General features: G+C 50.8%; 1 protein-coding gene across 2 annotated transcripts in view; it reads right to left on the reverse strand.

The window, feature by feature from the left end:
- Positions 1-16,871, reverse strand: part of KIF3C (kinesin family member 3C) — a 35,252-nt gene extending 18,381 nt beyond the window's left edge. For both annotated transcript variants that reach the window (XM_028099617.2, XM_028099616.2), the window contains exon 1: positions 14,652-16,871. In XM_028099617.2, coding sequence (XP_027955418.2) covers positions 14,652-16,220 — 1,569 coding nt within the window. In that variant the 5' untranslated portion in view covers positions 16,221-16,871. The remainder of the gene's footprint in view (positions 1-14,651) is intronic.
- Positions 16,872-17,279: the final 408 nt, after the last annotated feature.

Here is a 17,279-nt window from a genome sequence, read left to right on the forward strand (position 1 = left end):
AAATCATTCTACCCTAAAATAAATTGGTGATGCAGCTGAATCTGGAGTGCTGTGTGTAGTCCCTCACTGCGTCTCTGGGGACAGGCAGGAGCGAGAAATCCAGAGAAGGACAGCTAAAACCATCCAAGGGCTATTAAAAAATAGGACTCTTTTGTGTGCAAAGACAAAGAAAGGTTAAGAGGATAGACCTGGAAACTATATGATCAAAATAGGTGTGGGGGCACCTGGCTGACTCACTCGGCAGGGCATGTGACTTTTTTTTTTAAAGATTTTTTTTTTTTAATTCATTTGAGAGAATGAGAGAGAGAGAGAGAGCACGAGAGGGGGGAGTCAGAGGGAGGAGCAGACTCCCCGCTGAGCAGGGAGCCCAGCGCGGGACCAATGCAGTTGCTCAACCAACTGAGCCACCCAGGCTCCCAAGGGCACGTGACTCTTGATCTCAGGGTTGTGAGTTCGAGCCCCAGGTTGGGTGTAGAGCTCCCTTAATTAAAAAAATAAAATAAAATAGGTGTGAAAAGGAATGATCCAGACTTTTCCAATCAATCCTGGTACACAGAGGAAGAGCTTACACTTTGGACTTTTAGGACAAATAACAGGACGTTCTACTGTTTATAGAAGGTAATAAATTTATGGAATTTGTTATCTCAGGAGGACTGTATTAAATATCTAGGAGTTTATTAAGGGATTCTAGAGACACTTTTTTTTTTAAATGAGTTCTACGCCAAAGTGGGGCTCGAACTCACAACCCGGAGATCAAGAATTACATGCTCTATCGACTGAGCCAGCCAGGAGCCCCACTAGGGACTTTTTTTTTTTTTAAGATTTTACCTATTTAGGGGTGCCTGGGTGGCTCGGTCGGTTAAGCGCCTGCCTTCAGCTCAGGTCATGACCCCGGGGTTCTGGGATCAAGCCCCATATCGGGCTCCCTGCTCAGCGGGAAGCCTGCTTCTCCCTCTCTCACTCCCCCTGCTTGTGCTCTCCCTCCCTCTCTCTGTCAAATAAATAAATAAAATGTTAAAAAAAATAAAATGGTGTCATTTAAAAAAAAAGATTTTACCTATTTACTTGACAGAGAGAGAGAGCACAAGCAGGGCGAATGGCAGGCAGAGGGAGAAGCAGACTCCGCACAGAGCAGGGAGCCCGATTCGGGACTCAATCCCAGGACCCTGGGATCATGACTTGAGCCCAAGGCAGAGAGCAGACGCTTAACGGACTCAGCCACCCAGGTGCCCCTGGGGACATATTTTTAACCTTTTATTGTCTTTCTTTTTAGAAAAAAAATATGAACTAATATCAAAATAACTACAGAAATAAAACAAAATTAGAAAAAAACTTCACATATTCCTCACCTAATCAGGTCTTTTATTTTCCCTGTTTTTCCAGAGTTTTCCAAATGCACACATTATTTTTTCATACCAATACATACGGTATAAATATAAGCTCATGTCCTGCTATTTCCATTTTATCAAATCTCTCCAGAATTTCCTGTTACTTCCTTAAGGTTTATGACTATAAACCTAGTGGTTGCATAGTATTTACAGTGGATAATTTAAATATTTGATTAACCCCTATGAGAAGATATTTTGGTTGTGTACAATGTTTACAATAAACACCCTTATTAAAAAAAAACCCTTATACATATAATTTTTTTAGATGACTTTTTTTTTTTAAAGATTTTATTTATTTGACAGAGAGAGAAAGAGAGCACACAAGCAGGGGGAGAAGCAGAGGGAGAGGGAGAAGTAGGCTCCCCGCTGAGCAGAGGGCCCGATGTAGAGCTTGATACCAGGACCCTGGGATCACAACCTGGGCGAAAGGCAGATGCTTAACTGACTGAACCACCCAGACTCCCCTAGATGACTTTCTTAGAAGGAAATTTCAGGATCTGATGAAGGATTATAAACATTTTGTCTGTCTTAGAACATATTGCCAAGTTACCTTTCTAACAGATTATACCACTTAGGGGCATCCCTTCGGCTGCCTTCGGCTCAGGTCATGATCTCAGGGTCCTGGGATTGAGCCCTGCATTGGGCTCCCTGCTCAGTGGGAAGTCTGCTTCTCCCTCTCCCTCTGCTGCTCCCCCTGCTTATGCTCTCTCGCTCACGCTCTTTCAAATAAATAAATAAAATCTTAAAAAAAAAAGATTATACCACTTAAATTACTGCCAGCAATAAATAATGGAACAGCTTTTATTATAGTGTCATAGGCATGATTATTATTTAAAAAATTTGCTATAATAATAGATAAAAAATTGAGCCTCCCCATTGATTTTATATTCTCTATACCTTTGAGGTAGACTTGTGGAGGTCTGATCTCTCACAACATACCCCTTTGTGCGTTTTTTAAATTATTTTTTTCTTGGTGATTTTTTTTTTTTTTTTTTTTACGGATTTGACACTCAACTGACGGAGGCACCCAGGCGCCCCTCTTGGTGATTTTTAAGTAAGGAGACAGACCTCTGATTCAAACAATTCTTTGTTCAGCCTCCACCTTCTCCAGCTACCCACACCTGGTCCCATGTTCTTCTCATTCAAAATTCTGGATTCAAGAAACCCATTTGGACACAGGCAGGATTTGAGCTGCCAATCAGGCCTGGAATCTGATGTATCAGCCAAGATTACCAGGGCCCCCAAGTTCTAAGCCTCTCCCCATCCCCATGACGTGATCCCCAGGACAAGTTTCTCTCTGTTGGTTCTGGCTCATTGACGTTCAGGTTAGATCCCCTCCTTCGACCTGGAACTCTGCTTCAGGATCTCTCCTTCTGGCTGGGTCCTGGGCTCCATGAAGAGAATTCTGGATGATGTCTGACTGTCCAGTATCACCCCATTCCATCTGTCCACTGCCCCTATGCTTCTCTACTAGTCCCGCCGAGACCCAGCACAGACGTGGTCTGAATGACAACTGAATTTGCCTTTCTGGTGACTTGCCAAGGCTTGCCCACTTGCCTAGCCCACACTATCAGGCAAGCCTGCCTGACAGAGCCTGTCTTGTGCTAGAAGAGGGGGCTGGTCCTGGCATGAAATCTGTGGGTGGGCCCCAATCCAGGTGCAAGGTCTCAGCCCCCACTTTCTCCCCAGTCTCAACCCATGCTGTCTGCTTCACCCCCATGCTCTAAAATACATCATGTATGACTTCAGTTCTTTGCTTAGAAACAGGGTTTGGTTTATTTTATTTTTTTGCTGTTGCTTTTAATTTTTCCCCATTTTTCTGAGGATACCCGTGGCCATCTCCTCCTTTGCCTCAGATCTCTGTCCTTACTATCATCTATGGAGGGCAGGGAGGGACAGGGATGTCTCAAATCTCTAGGTCCCCCTTCAGGCTGGGGGATACTAAGCAGAGGGGCTGGGAATATAGGGGTCCTAGTCCCCAGGAAAAGTTCCCTGGAGTTCTTAGCCCCCGGAGTTAATGATGCCTTTGTGATCCCTCAAGGCAAAAGATAGGTGGGTGGGGCCTGCAGACAGGACTGGGCTTGGTCCTACTGGTTCTAAATCAGTCTAGTGTAGCTAAAAGGCCAGCAGCAGCTGTGGGGGTGGAAGAGGCAAGGCGGAGAGCTCCGGGGCCGTGGTCTGACTCTTGAGAGACCACCACAAATCACAGCATAACTAAGGCGACCTCAGCGAATCCTCGATCCCAATCCCCTTTGCTTTACAGAGTAGGAAACTGGCCCAGAGACGGAGTAGTCTAAGCCTGGAGTCTCATAATTAAGGAATTTTTACGTGTATCTGCTCCTACACTGACTATGTTCTTTCCGAATAATTGCCCAGTTTGATCAGGGTCTTGATTCCAGGTATTAGAGGTGGGTCAGCTGCTGTGACAATTAACAGCCAAGCTCATTACAGGGACCATGTCAGTCTACAGACCCAGCTTGGGATATCCAGAGGCTCCACCCCTTCCTGTTCCAGGAGCAACTGGGGTGCAAGACCAGGAGAAGGAAGGAGGCCCCAGGACTCATTAAGTGCTGATCTGAAAAGCCAGGGTGGAGACAGCCTGGCCCAGCCAGCCACTTGTCTGAGAAGATACCATCAGGTCTGATTTCACAGAGAAGCCAGACAGGCTCTGCTCGGCCACTGCCAGCTAATTGCTCACACACGGCAGGAGACAGGAGTGTCAGATGCAACTTGTCATGTTGCCTGTGGCTGGGCTAGGTCCCTTTTAAACTAATCATCCTATTTAATCCCCCTAAGAACCACGCGAGATAACAAGTATGATCCCCATCTGATGTAAAAGAAAACCGAGATTCAGACAGGTGAACTGACTCACTCCAGGTTATGGAGCCAGCAAACGGGAGAGGTGATATTTGAACACCAGCCTCTTAATTCCACTGGGGTCCCTTTCCCTGGGCTACAGCTTTCTCCTGGGTTCAGGCAGGAAGGTGCCTTGGAGAACAGCAGCAGCATTTGGTATTTGCACCTTTGCCAATTCAGGAACCATCAGGAAAGCTCGGGGCACCATTTCTTTCTCTGCGCGCGAAAGCAGGCAGATCTCTGCTGAAGATGCTTCTGAACCTGAGGCATCTTATGGGGACCTCTGAGATGAGTGGGTTAGAGCGTTAATCACGTGCTTGGGGGAGGTTGTCAGGATCGCTAGCATCCCGGAGAGAGGCTAAGTCCTGGGATGCTCATGGGAAAGGGCCACGTCCCCTGTTCCATAGAGGGGCGACATCTAGAGCACTGGGCAATGTCAGAGAGCCTGAACGCTAGTACACCCTATGTGCTATGAACTCTAGGGCATCAGCCCCTGGAATTCAGTTTTCTTATCTGTAAAACGGAAGAGAATATCCACTAACCTTGCAGGCTTTGGGTAAGAAGGGTGAGTTGGATAACAGACGTGAAAGTACTTGGTAAGTGATAAAGTACAATCACATGTCAGTGGTTACTCGTCAATCAGTATCTGATTGACAGGTACTCAAAACTCATCACAAAGAGCCAAAAAACCCAATTCGCGGGCCGATCTTTGCTTCTCTCTCTTATTACAGCCACTCCAACTGTCCCAGACCTATTTCTCCTTTTGGGGCTCCCTGGTTATAGATCTCAAGGAGCCAGTAGTAAGGGAAAAAGAAACAAAAGAGACAATGGTAAAGGGAAGGAGAGCGCTATTTTCAGTGATTCTCTGTCCTGCAGAACAGAAATCGGGAGACCCAGTCTATTTCCTGCCTTGAGTCTCCTTGGTTGGCTCGAAACACAACAGAAATGATGGGTCTCTCCAATGCTAGGAATTCTCTCATCAAGAAGGAAACAATTTGGGATCAGGAAACGTGTAGGCTGGGGAGTGAGGTGAGCTGGACTCCACTTGCAGCCTTGTCCTGGACAGAGTATGGATGCCCGGTAGTGCTTCGATGCCCCTCGGAGAAAAGCAGGAAGAAAAAAATCGGCCCCTCTACCTCAGTGAGAAAACCATGAGCACCTCAGACCTCATTCCTACCCTCTTCCTTCTCTCCTATTTCCCTCTGGCCAGACAGTAGAGTGCTACAGTGTCAGAACTGGATAAGAACTAAGGAGGCATCAAGTGCAGACTCAGCCTTTGACAGCCTAGGCACAGGGCCCAAGGGCTTAGGTGGGTCATCCGGGGTCGTATGGCCTGCAGCTCCGGGCAATGCTTGGTCATCCCGCTCCAGTTCCCACTGCCCGACATTCAGGCTGACCTCTAACCCTGGGCTCCTGACCTGCTGCTTCAGAGGTGAATCAGCAAATCGTGCAGAAAGCAAGGAATCATCTACTGATGATTTCTTACAGTCTCTGGAGGGAAAGGGATTTGTCCAAGGTCACAGGATTGCCAATAACTGGGTATCACTGAGAATTATTATCAACCCTGGATCTCCCTCAATTATTCATTTTTTTATTATTTTTTAATTTTAATGTATTATTTTTTAAGATTTTATTTATTTATTTATTTTTTAAAAGATTTTATTTATTTGACAGAGAGAGACACAGCAAGAGAGGGAACACAAGCAGGGAGAGAGGGAGAGGGAGAAGCAGGCTTCCCGCGGCGCAGGGAACCTGATGCAGGGCTCGATCCAGGACCCTGGGAACGTTAGCCGACCCGAAGGCAGACGCTTAACCATCTGAGCCACCCAGGCACCCCAAGATTCTATTTATTTGAGAGAGAGAGAGAGAGAGAGAGAACAGAGAGGGAGAGGGGGAGGGAGAGGGAAAAGCAAACTCCCCACTGAGCGGAGAACCCAGCGCAGGGCTCTGAGCAGAGAACCCAACGAGGGGTTTGATCCCAGGACCCTGAGACCATGACCCAAGCCGAAGGCAGATACTCAACCAACTGAGTCACGCAGATGCCCCAATTATTCATTTTTTAAAAAAGATTTTATTTATCTGCGAGGGGAGGAGGAGCAGAGGGAGAGGGAGAAGCAGACTCCATGCTGAGCCCGACGCAGGGCTCAATCCCATAACCCTGAGATCATAACCTGAGCTGAAATCAAAGAGTAGGGCTCTTACCCAAATAAACCATCCTGGCGCCCCAGTTATTCATGATTTTTAAGCCAACCTTCCAACCAGGTGTTAACACATTTCTTTTATATTTTTTCTCCCTTAAATTTTTTAGATTAATTTTTATTTAACAAAGTAATACATGCTTACGTAAAAATGAAAAGATAAAAGTAAAAAAAAGTATCAAGTGAAAAATAAAAGCCCCCTCCCCCATTAAAATTCCTAGAAACAACCACTATTAGTCAATTCTCATGATTCCTTCCAGAAATTTAAATAATTTGAAGAGTTCGTTAACTGTGATTACTGATTTATGTTCTTGGTCATGGGTACTTAAAAAGATTTGTTGATTATATGAATGGATGGAGCCAGGTGAGTCAGAGGCTGGGGGTTTGCATCATATGGAAGGACAGAGATGGGTTGAGTTAAGTATTTCAGCAGACAAGAGCTCCCACTGGGGCCTATTAGCCAGGGATCTGGTATGAATCTTTCATTTCCGAAGCTGGTATTACAGTGTCGAGGTAAAGATCATGGTTCTGGGATCAGGCACACAGAGGCTGCTATTCTGGCCCTAACACTTCCTAGGCATGTGACCTTGGGTTGTTCCTTCCTTAAGGCGGCTCAGTATCCTCCTTTGTCACATGCAGATTAAAATAGTACTACTTCATGGTGCTATTGTGAGGATTCAAGGAAAACAATGCACATAAAGAAAACAGCGGCATGCTTGGTGTTAGACATGCATTAAAGAAATGGTAGCTGTCGGGGCGCCTGGGTGGCTCGGTTGGTTAAGCGTCTGCCTTCTGCTCGGCTCAGGTCATGATCGCAGGGTCCTGGGATCGAGCCCCATGTCGGGCTCCCTGCTTGGGGAGCCTGCTTCTCCCTCTCCCTCTGCCACTCCCCTCTGCTTGTGCTCTCTCACTCTCACACTCTCTCTCAAACAAACAAATAAATAAATAAATATCTTTAAAATAAAATAAAAAATAAAGAAATGGTAGCTGTCATCATCATTACCATTGTTGCCATTATTATTCTGCAGGCTCACCTCGAGAAAGGAGAAAACCTGCAGGTCCATTACCTAGTGCTATATAGAAACAGACCAGCCCAAGGCCTGGTCCTCCAGGGCTGAGTACATCTGGCAGGAAAGGGAGACAACTAAAAAGTAACTCTTTAGTCTGACCAGGAGTTAATGCCCAAGAATTTCTCAGGATAAAAAATTCTAGATGCACCAAACCACAAGAGCAGATGCCCTATGAACTCTGAGCACAGGGGTGTGCCTTGCACAGAGTGCAGGGCTGAAGGGCTGCATTTGTGGGAAGAGGGACCATTTTTTTTATCTTCTCAGGCCACCTGGCTCAGCAGCTCTCGGGCCCATTAGCCTCCAGAAGTGTGCAAGACTGGCCAGGTGCAACGCGCTAGCAGGGCATGGCCAGAGAAGGGTGCCCTTCTCCAGCTGAATTCCAGGCCCTTCCTCTAGTCCTCAGAGCACAAAGAGAACATTATTACAGCCACTTCATCCAGTCTTGTGCTATCTGGGGGCTGGCAATGACTAAGGGCAATGTATAATACACTCCTCCAGCCAACGCACATCGGGAGAAACCCAACCCTGGACCAAAAGGCCTGCGGAGCCTCCACGTAACTTGAAGCCCAAAACCTCTGATGGAAATGTATTAAATGCTTCCTGCCAGTCAAATCTTTATATTACAAAATGCCCCCAACTCGTGATAGTTCTGTTAAATGATCACACTGCCAGTGATGAGTATTTAACTGTCCTCTACAGCACTTTCTCTCCTATTGGGGCTTCTCCCCAGAATCCCTGCTGTTCACCCCCTTACCCACTCTCTCCCTCCTTCTCCCTGCCCGTAGGCCTCCACTTTCCCCTTCCCCCCCCCCCCCCCGTCCCCTTCTGTTTCTTCCCTGTTTTTCTCCCCATTCTCTTCTCTCTTCTTCGTCTCATTGTCTTTCTCTAATTGGCCATGAGAAAGAGCTGGAAAATTATTTATTATTGATTGAATGCATACATGAAAATCTAAACCCTCTGATCTTAATTTTCAAAAAGATGAAGTGAGCATTTTATATTTTGCTCTAAAAAATAGTATTTTGGGGGCACCTGGTTGTTCAGTTGGTTAAACGACTGCCTTCCACTTGGGTCATGATCCTGGAGTCCCGGGATCGAGTCCCGCATCGGGCTCCCTGCTCAGCAGGGGGTCTGCTTCTCCCTCTGACCCTCCCCCGTCTCATGCTCTCTCTCTCTCTCATTCTCTGTGAAATAAATAGATAAAATCTTTTCAAAAAATAAAATAAAATAAAAAATCATAAAAAATAGTATTTTGGGGGCACCTGGGTGGCTCAGTCAGTTAAGCGTCTGCCTTCAGCTCAGGTCACGATCCCAGGGTCCTGGGATCGAGCCCCGCATCGGGCTCCCGGCTCGGCGGGGAGCCTGCTTCTCCCTCTGCTTCTCTCTCTCTCTCTCTCTCTCTCTCTGTCTCTCAGGAATAAATAATAAATAAAATCTTTAAAAAAAATAGTATTTTGGGGGCACCTGGGTGGCTCAGTCAGTTAAGCGTCTGCCTTCAGCTCAGGTCACGATCCCAGGCCCTGGGATCGAGTTGTGCATCCGGCTCCCTGCTGGGCGGGGAAGCCTGCTTCTCCCTCTCCCACTCCCCCTGCTTGTGCGCTTTCTCTCTGACAAATAAATAAATAAATACATAAATAAAATCTTTTAAAAAAATTAAAAATAGGGCGCCTGGGTGGCTCAGTCATTAGGCGTTTGGCTCAGGTCATGATCCCAGGGCCCTGGGATCCAGCCCCGCATCGGGCTCCCTGCTCAGCAGGAAAGCCTGCTTCTCCCTCTCCCACTCCCCCTGCTTGTGTTCCTTCTCTCGCTGTGTCTCTCTCTCTGTCAAATAAATAAAATCTTTAAAAAAAAAACGAAAAATAAAAAAATAGTATTTTTAACAATTAAGGACTTTTAGGAGGAGGGGACTTTAAAGACGATCTAGTTCAATGGCTTTGCTGATACATGAATCCCTTTAGAGCGACTCTGACACTCCATTTCTCCTTGAGCACTTCCAGGGTTTGGAGTCTGCTACCTCTAGAAGCAGCCCATTTCTAGGTGTCAAGAAGTTCTTTATATTGAGCCTAGTCTGCTCCCATAATTCCCACCCCCTGGCTACCAGGACAACCTAGGATATAAAAACAGTGCCATCAGCAGAAAGGCAGTGAGGTGCATATTAGGTTCAAAAGATAGGGGTAGATCAGCTGGCTGTGAGGTTCTCCTATTAGAGTAGCTTGCTTGGATGGGGAAGATGGAGGAGATATATGGCAGCCCGTCTCTGGTAGGTCTTGAATGCCAGTCTAAAATGTGGTGTGTTTGACTTATCAAGGTGAAGCCAAGTGAAACTGTCCATTAGGCAGTAATAAACAGTTGTGCTTACCTGCTAGGAAGTGTGCAAAGTGCTTTGACATTATCTCATTTAATCCTCTCAATAACACCGACGTCGGTACTGTTATTATTTCATTTTATAGATGAGGTAACTGAGGTCTTAGAGCTAATAAGTCATGAAACCCAAGCCTATCTGTGTCTGATACACATGATCTGAAGACAGCACTCTACAAAATAAGGTCAGCAGAGATACCAGAATGGGAGACTCTGATCTGGAACTCATTTACTAGCTGGAGAGTGTCAAGAACAGAGGGCATGGGTCTCATTTGAGCTCTCTTCTACAGACGGGCCTCCAATCTCCATCGCTAGTCTTGTGCTTGCTCTTAAACTCCACCGATCCTTTTCCAGCTGCCCACTGGATTTTGTCACCTCACATTCCACGGCACGAGCTTCTGCCAGTTTCACCACCTTCCTAGCAACCAGTTCCCAAATTGATATTCCAAGTCTTGAAGCATAAAAGAAAATCACATTTTGTGTTAAACCAACCTGGGCTCAACTAGATTTGCCACATACAAACTATGAGGCCTTGGGCAAGTTACTTAGCCTCTGTGGGCCTTGGTTTTCTCAGCTATAAAATGGGAAGATTAACAACACCGTTCTTGGAAGGTGTTTGTGTGGATTAAATTCGATCATGTGTACATAACATGTAGTATAGGCTTTGGCACATAGCAAGTGTTAAGGAAACAGCATTATTATTGTGATTACTGCTGTTTCTGGGGCTTGACACTCCCTCCTTGCATACCTTTTTATGGTTAATGCCAATGCTGAGAGGTGGGGGGAAGAAGAGGGAGCCACAGAGTGGGCAGTAAACATTCAATGCAGTTTGTATTCTCTGCGATTACCTCATCCCTTTGGCTGTGGGGGCTACTTCTGCAGGGTCTCTTTTCTACACCCACCAGAGACAGAGCTGGGCTCCAGCCAAGACCCGCCTGCTCTTCTCCCTCCAGACCTACTTATGAGGGGATCAACAGGCGGGGCCTCTTACACTCCTCTCTTTAGTTGGAGCCTGCATTTGGTGCCATCTGCAGCCCTGACCTCCCCTAGACACTCTTCTTTCCTTCTAAGTATCTACGATCAAAGTTGTAGAAATCACCTGGTCCAATCCCTCAAAAAACTGGGTTCAAAATTAAAGCAGTCATTTAAAAAAATGTCTCGCACAATGAAATGTGAGTAAAGTGGGCCTTCTCCCGACCCACCCACACGCCTTCACCAGTCCTCACTGTGGTCTGTGCACTGTGCACAAACATTTGAGCTACAGCCTCCGTTGTGCAGTTGACTTTCCCTGCACCCCCTTCCTCATCGGCCTCGCATGCTATCAAGCCCCCTGGGGATACTACGGAAGGAAGGGTTGCTAATGATTAGTGAGAAACCGGGCACTGATCACAATCACACATTTGCACACCCTCACATCCCCTGGGGCCCACAGTGAATATGGAAGGAGAGATGAAAGGAGACTCCAAGGAGACAGGCATGGTGTTTGTACACAGTGAGGGGAGAACAAAGGAAACGGGGAGCCTGGAGGTGGCAAGCAGGGGAAGCAGGCGAGCTAGACTGTAAGATGAGTCAGAGAGTGAATGAGGGCAGTAGGTCGTATCAGCTATGGCTTAGTTGCCCCCAGAGGGTGGCGTGAACCGGAAGAAGGGAATGGGGGGGAGGCGATTCGGGGAGCTCAGAAGTGGGACCTGGAGAAGTGTGTTGCAGGTGGGCAGCAAAAACTCAGTTAATTTCCAGGAGGGACCCAAGCTCCTGTCTTCCGAGTTCTCCCAGATCTTTCTTGCCTGGTTCGGCTTCCGGAGCTGTAGGGTTATGGAGAGAAGCTGGGATTGGCCGGGGGGGGGGGGGCGGGGGGGAGTCAAGCTAACAACTAAGATGTCAGTCCCCCAGATCACTGGACCCCTGCTTGATTGACAGAGGCCACCCTGTCGCTGCTAATGCCCCTCCATTTATTTGGTACTTTCAACTTACTTCAAATGCCTCCCACTAATGATCTCATTTCATCTTGGGCACAAACCTGTGAAATAGGCAGGCCTGGGATTATCTCTAATGTGCTCCTCCCCTCTTTTACACTGTGATCCCTCAGGAGCCCTCAAATTGTTTCCTCCATCCTAGAAAGATCCAACACCGAACCAGGCAGTGCCTTGGGGGTACAAAGAGGTTGGGTTGGGGTCCTCTGTCCGGGCTCCACTCCAAGCTGCTTGTTGCTGTTTGTCCTGGGCTGGGTGTGACAAGAAGTCACAGGATACAGACTCATTCCCCTCCTGGAATTTCCCAGCCACCCCGCCCCCTTCACTAATGTCTGAGAGCCTGGCACATAATGACCATTTCACCCAGTCCCCAGGGAGATATGTCAGACTTCTCCTCATTAGGAGGATAGAAACCTGAGGCCTAGAGAGGCAAAGGCCTTTGCCCTGAGTCACACAGTGAGCAGACATGGAGGGATGGTGAGGACTTGGGAAGGGTCTGGGAGCATGAGGAGCCCCGGGTCCCAGTCCCGGCTCCACCACCACTTCTCAGCCCGGGGGCATGGAGATAGCCACTCCAGCTCCCCAGTCTTGGTGTTCCTAACTGTCAAATGGGAACAGGAATACCCATCTCTTGGGGTTGCTTGAGATGAAGATGTCAAAGTGTTATATAAAAATGAATTAGTCTGATTATCAAGTAGCACAGGTAACATCAGGACTCTGGTGTAATGGAAAGAGGCTGGATCAAGCATGAAGAGTCTGGGACCTCCTTAACTCACCTGTGTGGCCCTGGGCAAGTCCAGGCCTCAGTTTCCCAAGGCCCCTGCCAGCTCTAAGAAGAAGGGTTCTGTGGACCATGCCTCCAGTGCAAGAATTCTGGTGCTAGCTGCCCTGAATTCTTGACTGTCCTATTATCTGTGTCCCCCATTGCCTTAGATCCAAGAATCTTACTGAGGGAGCCAGTCAGCTGCCCACAATGGGAGATCCCATTGTTCCCAATGGGAAGGATCCACTGGATCCTTCACACCAACCCCTCTACCCATTTCCTCAGGGCTGAAGTGTGCTTCTGTACTGTCTGGGCCTCCACTACCTCCCAGCTTTAAGGGGAATGAGGGTGGAGAAGGGAAGGAAGGAGGAAAGAGGTACCCTTGGTAATGAAGCCAATGACAGACTGCCCATGTAAGATTTCCCAGTGGAAAGCACAAGATTGCCTGGATTCCTTTCCTCCGAGAGAGGGCTGAGTCTAACTATTCAGCTAACATCTTGCTTCTCCCCGGATGGCCCCAAAGGTGCCAGGCCCCTGAGCCATTCTTTGAGGAAGCCCCCTAGCAGAACCCTTGCTGAGCTCATGGAGGTGAATTAAATATTAAAGATGCAAGGCCAGAGCCCCCGATGCAGCAGCACATTCCCATAACACAGACAATGGCATACAGCTCATCTGCCCGGCTTCCCAGCAGCTGCCGCTCTCCCTCCCCAGGCTGGGTTCCCGGCTCCCCAGCCCACACTCTTGAGAGGGCATAAAAAAATAGCAATGTTTTGTTCTCTTCAGCAAGTGATCGGCTCCTGGTTCCCTGTGTCCTTCCTCCAAACCTCAGCATTGAGGAATCCAGGGACCTGGAAATGCCTGGAACACTGAGTTGTGGTATCTGCAGCAATGAAATTTAACAGGTCTGTGGCTGTGCCTGGCAGTGGCCTCTGTAGCTTAGCCCCACCTTGGGCCTAGGGGGCCCCCATCAGGAAGGGAACGGCTCAGGATGGCCGGATGGCCGGATAGCTCTCAGGGCAGTGGGAAATTAGATCTTGCTGGGATGAGGCCTGGGTGTGGGGGCCAGTTTGCTTCTCAGGTTGGAAGAGCTTCAGAGATCACCCAGGCCACCTCAATTTTACAAAAAGGGAAACTGAGGCTTCAGGGAAGGAGGAAGCAGCTTACACAAGGTCACTCGACGAGCGACAGAATAGCTAGGCCTAGACTCTGGTTCTCCAGGGTAGAGCCCAGTGCTCTCGCCTCCCTTCTCTGTGATCTCTGAATCTCCTTCCTAATGCTCCCAAGCACTGGGCCCTGCATGGGTCCCAAGGACAGCTTTCAGGGGGAGCGGGATCCATGCCTAGTCCCTCCTTGTCATCCAAGCACCAAAAGAGCACAAGGTCCATGTGCTTCGGCTCAGCTCTGTTGCCTGGTAGGATGGAAGCTTGGTCATGCCACCCCTGAGCCTCAGTTCCTCCCCTATAAAATGGGGATTTAAGAACCAGTATCCTGGATGGCTAAGGATCAAATGAGATCCTGTCTGTGGGGCATTTGGTAGATTGGGAAGTGCTATCCAAATGTCAGATATTATTAAAATGGTGTGAGGTGTGAAGGTGCTACAGGGGGAGGAGGTCCCAGGGGAGGTGGCCATGCAAGAGAACCCACACCCAAATGAGGCCGAGGACCTGCCTGGTCGTCCCGTGGACCTGATCCAGAGGGCCACCAGCAGAGACAGACAGGCTGTGGGTCAGGTCAGCCCAAGCTCATTGGCTTGAAAGACCACCTGCCTGCTTTGCTTCGTGTGTGTGTGTGTGTGTGTGTGTGTGTGTGTGTGCGTGTGTGGTTTGTCTGTCCTCCTAAATGCTCCTGGGAGGCTCCGCCCGGCAGCCCAGAATCACAGGGATTTATTTGCCCGGCTGCTCCAGGGGAGTATTTGGCAGGAGGGCAAGTGTGTTGTGCTGAGGGAGGACACCTTGCTTCAGGTCAGATCATAGACCCTCAAAGAAAAGCCTGCCAGCCCAGATCCCCCTGGCCACCTCTGGAGTACTCCTGCGGTCTGGGGCCCTTACCTTGTACTTGGCCGCGAGCAGCTCTGTGGCCTGCTGCTCCCGCCTTAGGTCTTCTAGCATCTTCTCCTTTTCCTCCAGCAGCTTCTGCTTCTCCTCGCTCACCAGGCTGCGGTCATCCTGGATGGCTGCCTTCTCCTCCTCCAGGAGCTCTTTTTGCTCCTGCAGGTAATTCTCCATGTTCTTATCCAAGGCTGACTCCAGGATGGGCTGGGGCGGGCGGTGGTTGTTGTTGTTGTCATCTTCCTCTTCAGCCACCCAGGCCTCGATCACCGGCCCTTCAGGGTACCCAGCGGGGGCTGACACGGCCTTCTTCCTGCGGCTGCTCTTCCTCCGGAGCCGCTTTCCCAGCATCCCCTTCTTCTCCAGCTGGGCCTTCAGGCGGGCGATCTCCTCCTGGAACTCCCGCAGCAGCGTGTCCTTGGGGTCCTCGTTCACCCGGGGCTTGTTCTTGATGTTCTTGGCCCTGTTGGCAAAGCGCAGGGTGGAGAGGCTCTCGTCGTAGCTGTGAGAAGCCGGGCCCAGAGTGGCCACCATGATGGTCTTGGCATTCCCCCCCAGAGAGTCTTGGAGCAGCCGGGTCAGCTTGGAGTCCCGGTAGGGGATGTGGGTGCTCCTGTTGCCTGCCAGAGCAGCGATCACGTTGCCCAGGGCAGACAGTGAGAGGTTGATTTTGGAGGCTTCCTTAGGCCTCTCTCCACCACCACCACCACCACCACCACCACCACCACCACCACCACCACCGCCGCCACCGCCGCCACTACCCGTGGACTGTGTGACCGCCCCTCCGGTGGAGTTGGGGCCGGCCTTGTTCTGCCTCTCACTGCCAGCCAGGTCCACCAGGTTGAGCTTGCCCACACGGATGTGGTCCTGGCCATCTAAGCCGCGCTCGCTGCACTCCACGGTGATGACGAAGATGGCATGGGAGCGGGAGCTGACCTCATTCATGTGTGTGCTGCCCACCGCCCGGGTCTGGTTCCCCAGGTTCATCACGTGCTCGATCTCCTTGACATTCTTGGTGACGAAGGAGGAGAGGTCCTTGATGTAGACACCGGTCTCTGGGTTCTCCTTCAGTTCTAGCCTCTTGCCAGGCTCCTTGGAGAGCAGGTCCCGGATCTCCTCCTGGTAGATCTCCAGGTAGGAGGCCCGGACCAGGTACTGCTGGTTCTGGGAGCGAGAGATGTGGGTGAAGATATGCTCAAAGGCATTGGGGATGACCCCGCGCAGCTCGGGCTCCACCCAGGTCCCCTGCATGGTGTAGGTCTTGCCGGTGCCCGTCTGGCCATAGGCAAACACCGTGCCATTGAAACCCTGAAGCACCGAGTCTACCAGGGGCCTCACGGTTTCATCATATAAGTCCGCCTGCTTGGAGCTGGCATCATACACAGCATCAAAGGTGAAGGACTTGGGCAGCTCCCCTGGGGCAGCGCGAGGGTTTCGCAGGGTCACCTGGCCCAGTTTCACGTCCATGGTCAGGATCTGCTCGTGACCAGCAGCCTCCTCCTTCCGGCTGAGGGGGCGGCACCGGGCCACCACCTTCAGGGCCTCGCTGGCCTTGGTTTTACTGGCCATCTTGCTGCTCTGTCCTTCCTGCCCCCAGGACCCCTCCGCAGCCTGGGCGGTCCTGCTGTCCTCCCTAGGTCCGGATCAGCGGGGCCAGCCCAGCCCCCAGGCGCCGCTCTTCAATCCGCATGCAGCCTCCTAGGGTGGGGATGCTGGGAGGTGGCCCCGCCGCCGCTGCTGCAGTCCGGGCCTCCCTCCACCGCTCTCCGGTCCTCGCTGCACCGGCCGGGCAGGGGAGAATTAGGCAGAACCCCCCGGCAGCCGCGGGAGCCGCGCCGGCCGAATGGCAGTGCCCGGAGCCCGCCCCATGCTGGGGCAGAGGGAGCGCTGCCGTAAACAGCAACGGCAACAATGAGATAAAGGAAGAGGAAAATGGGATGGGGGTGGGCGGCGAAGCTGTCTTCTCCTCCTCCTCTTCTAGGGCTCCATGGCAGGGGCTGCCGGTCCTGGGCAGCCGGGGGTCCCGGCCCTCCCGAGGGCAGAGGCTCACCTGGAGTCCTTCCCCCGCGCTGGGGGATCATTCATTGCAGCCAGCGCGGCTGCTGCAGCCCCTGCCTCCACCTTCCCCGCCGCTGCCACCGGAGAATGAGACAGAAAAACAGAAGGGGATGGGGCGGAGCAGCGGCGGCGAGAGTGATGTTGCCGCCGCGCTGCGGCCCCAGCTAAACCGCCCGGCTGGGGTGGGGCAAGGGGCGGGGCCGCGGCGCGGGAGGCGCGAGCCCGGCGCGGCGGCTGCGCGGGGGACAGGGGTGCATCGCCCGCTCGCACCCCCGCAGGCCCCTCCGGAATGACAGGCTCGGGTGCCGACCCAGGTCCCGCGCCCACCAGGCGGGTGCGGCGCAGCCACCGCCCGCCGTCACCCCACTGGGCCCGAGCATGCTGGGAATTGTAGTCCTGCCTTTGTTAACCCGGTTCTGGCAGGTTGCTGATGCCTTCTCCAGTCCGGGAGGCCCCTCCCTCTCTGGCACGCAGCCTACGAGGGACTGCTGAGGTTGCAGCCTACCTGGGACGGGGGTATCCACCACCCAACTTGTTCCCTCCAAAGGTACCGTCCTCCATCTCTCCACT

The sequence above is a fragment of the Eumetopias jubatus genome, unplaced genomic scaffold (assembly GCF_037043125.1).
Source record: "Eumetopias jubatus isolate StellerSeaLion01/CBP00866 unplaced genomic scaffold, mEumJub1_p1.0 scaffold_9, whole genome shotgun sequence".
NCBI classification, from domain to species: Eukaryota; Metazoa; Chordata; class Mammalia; order Carnivora; family Otariidae; genus Eumetopias; species Eumetopias jubatus.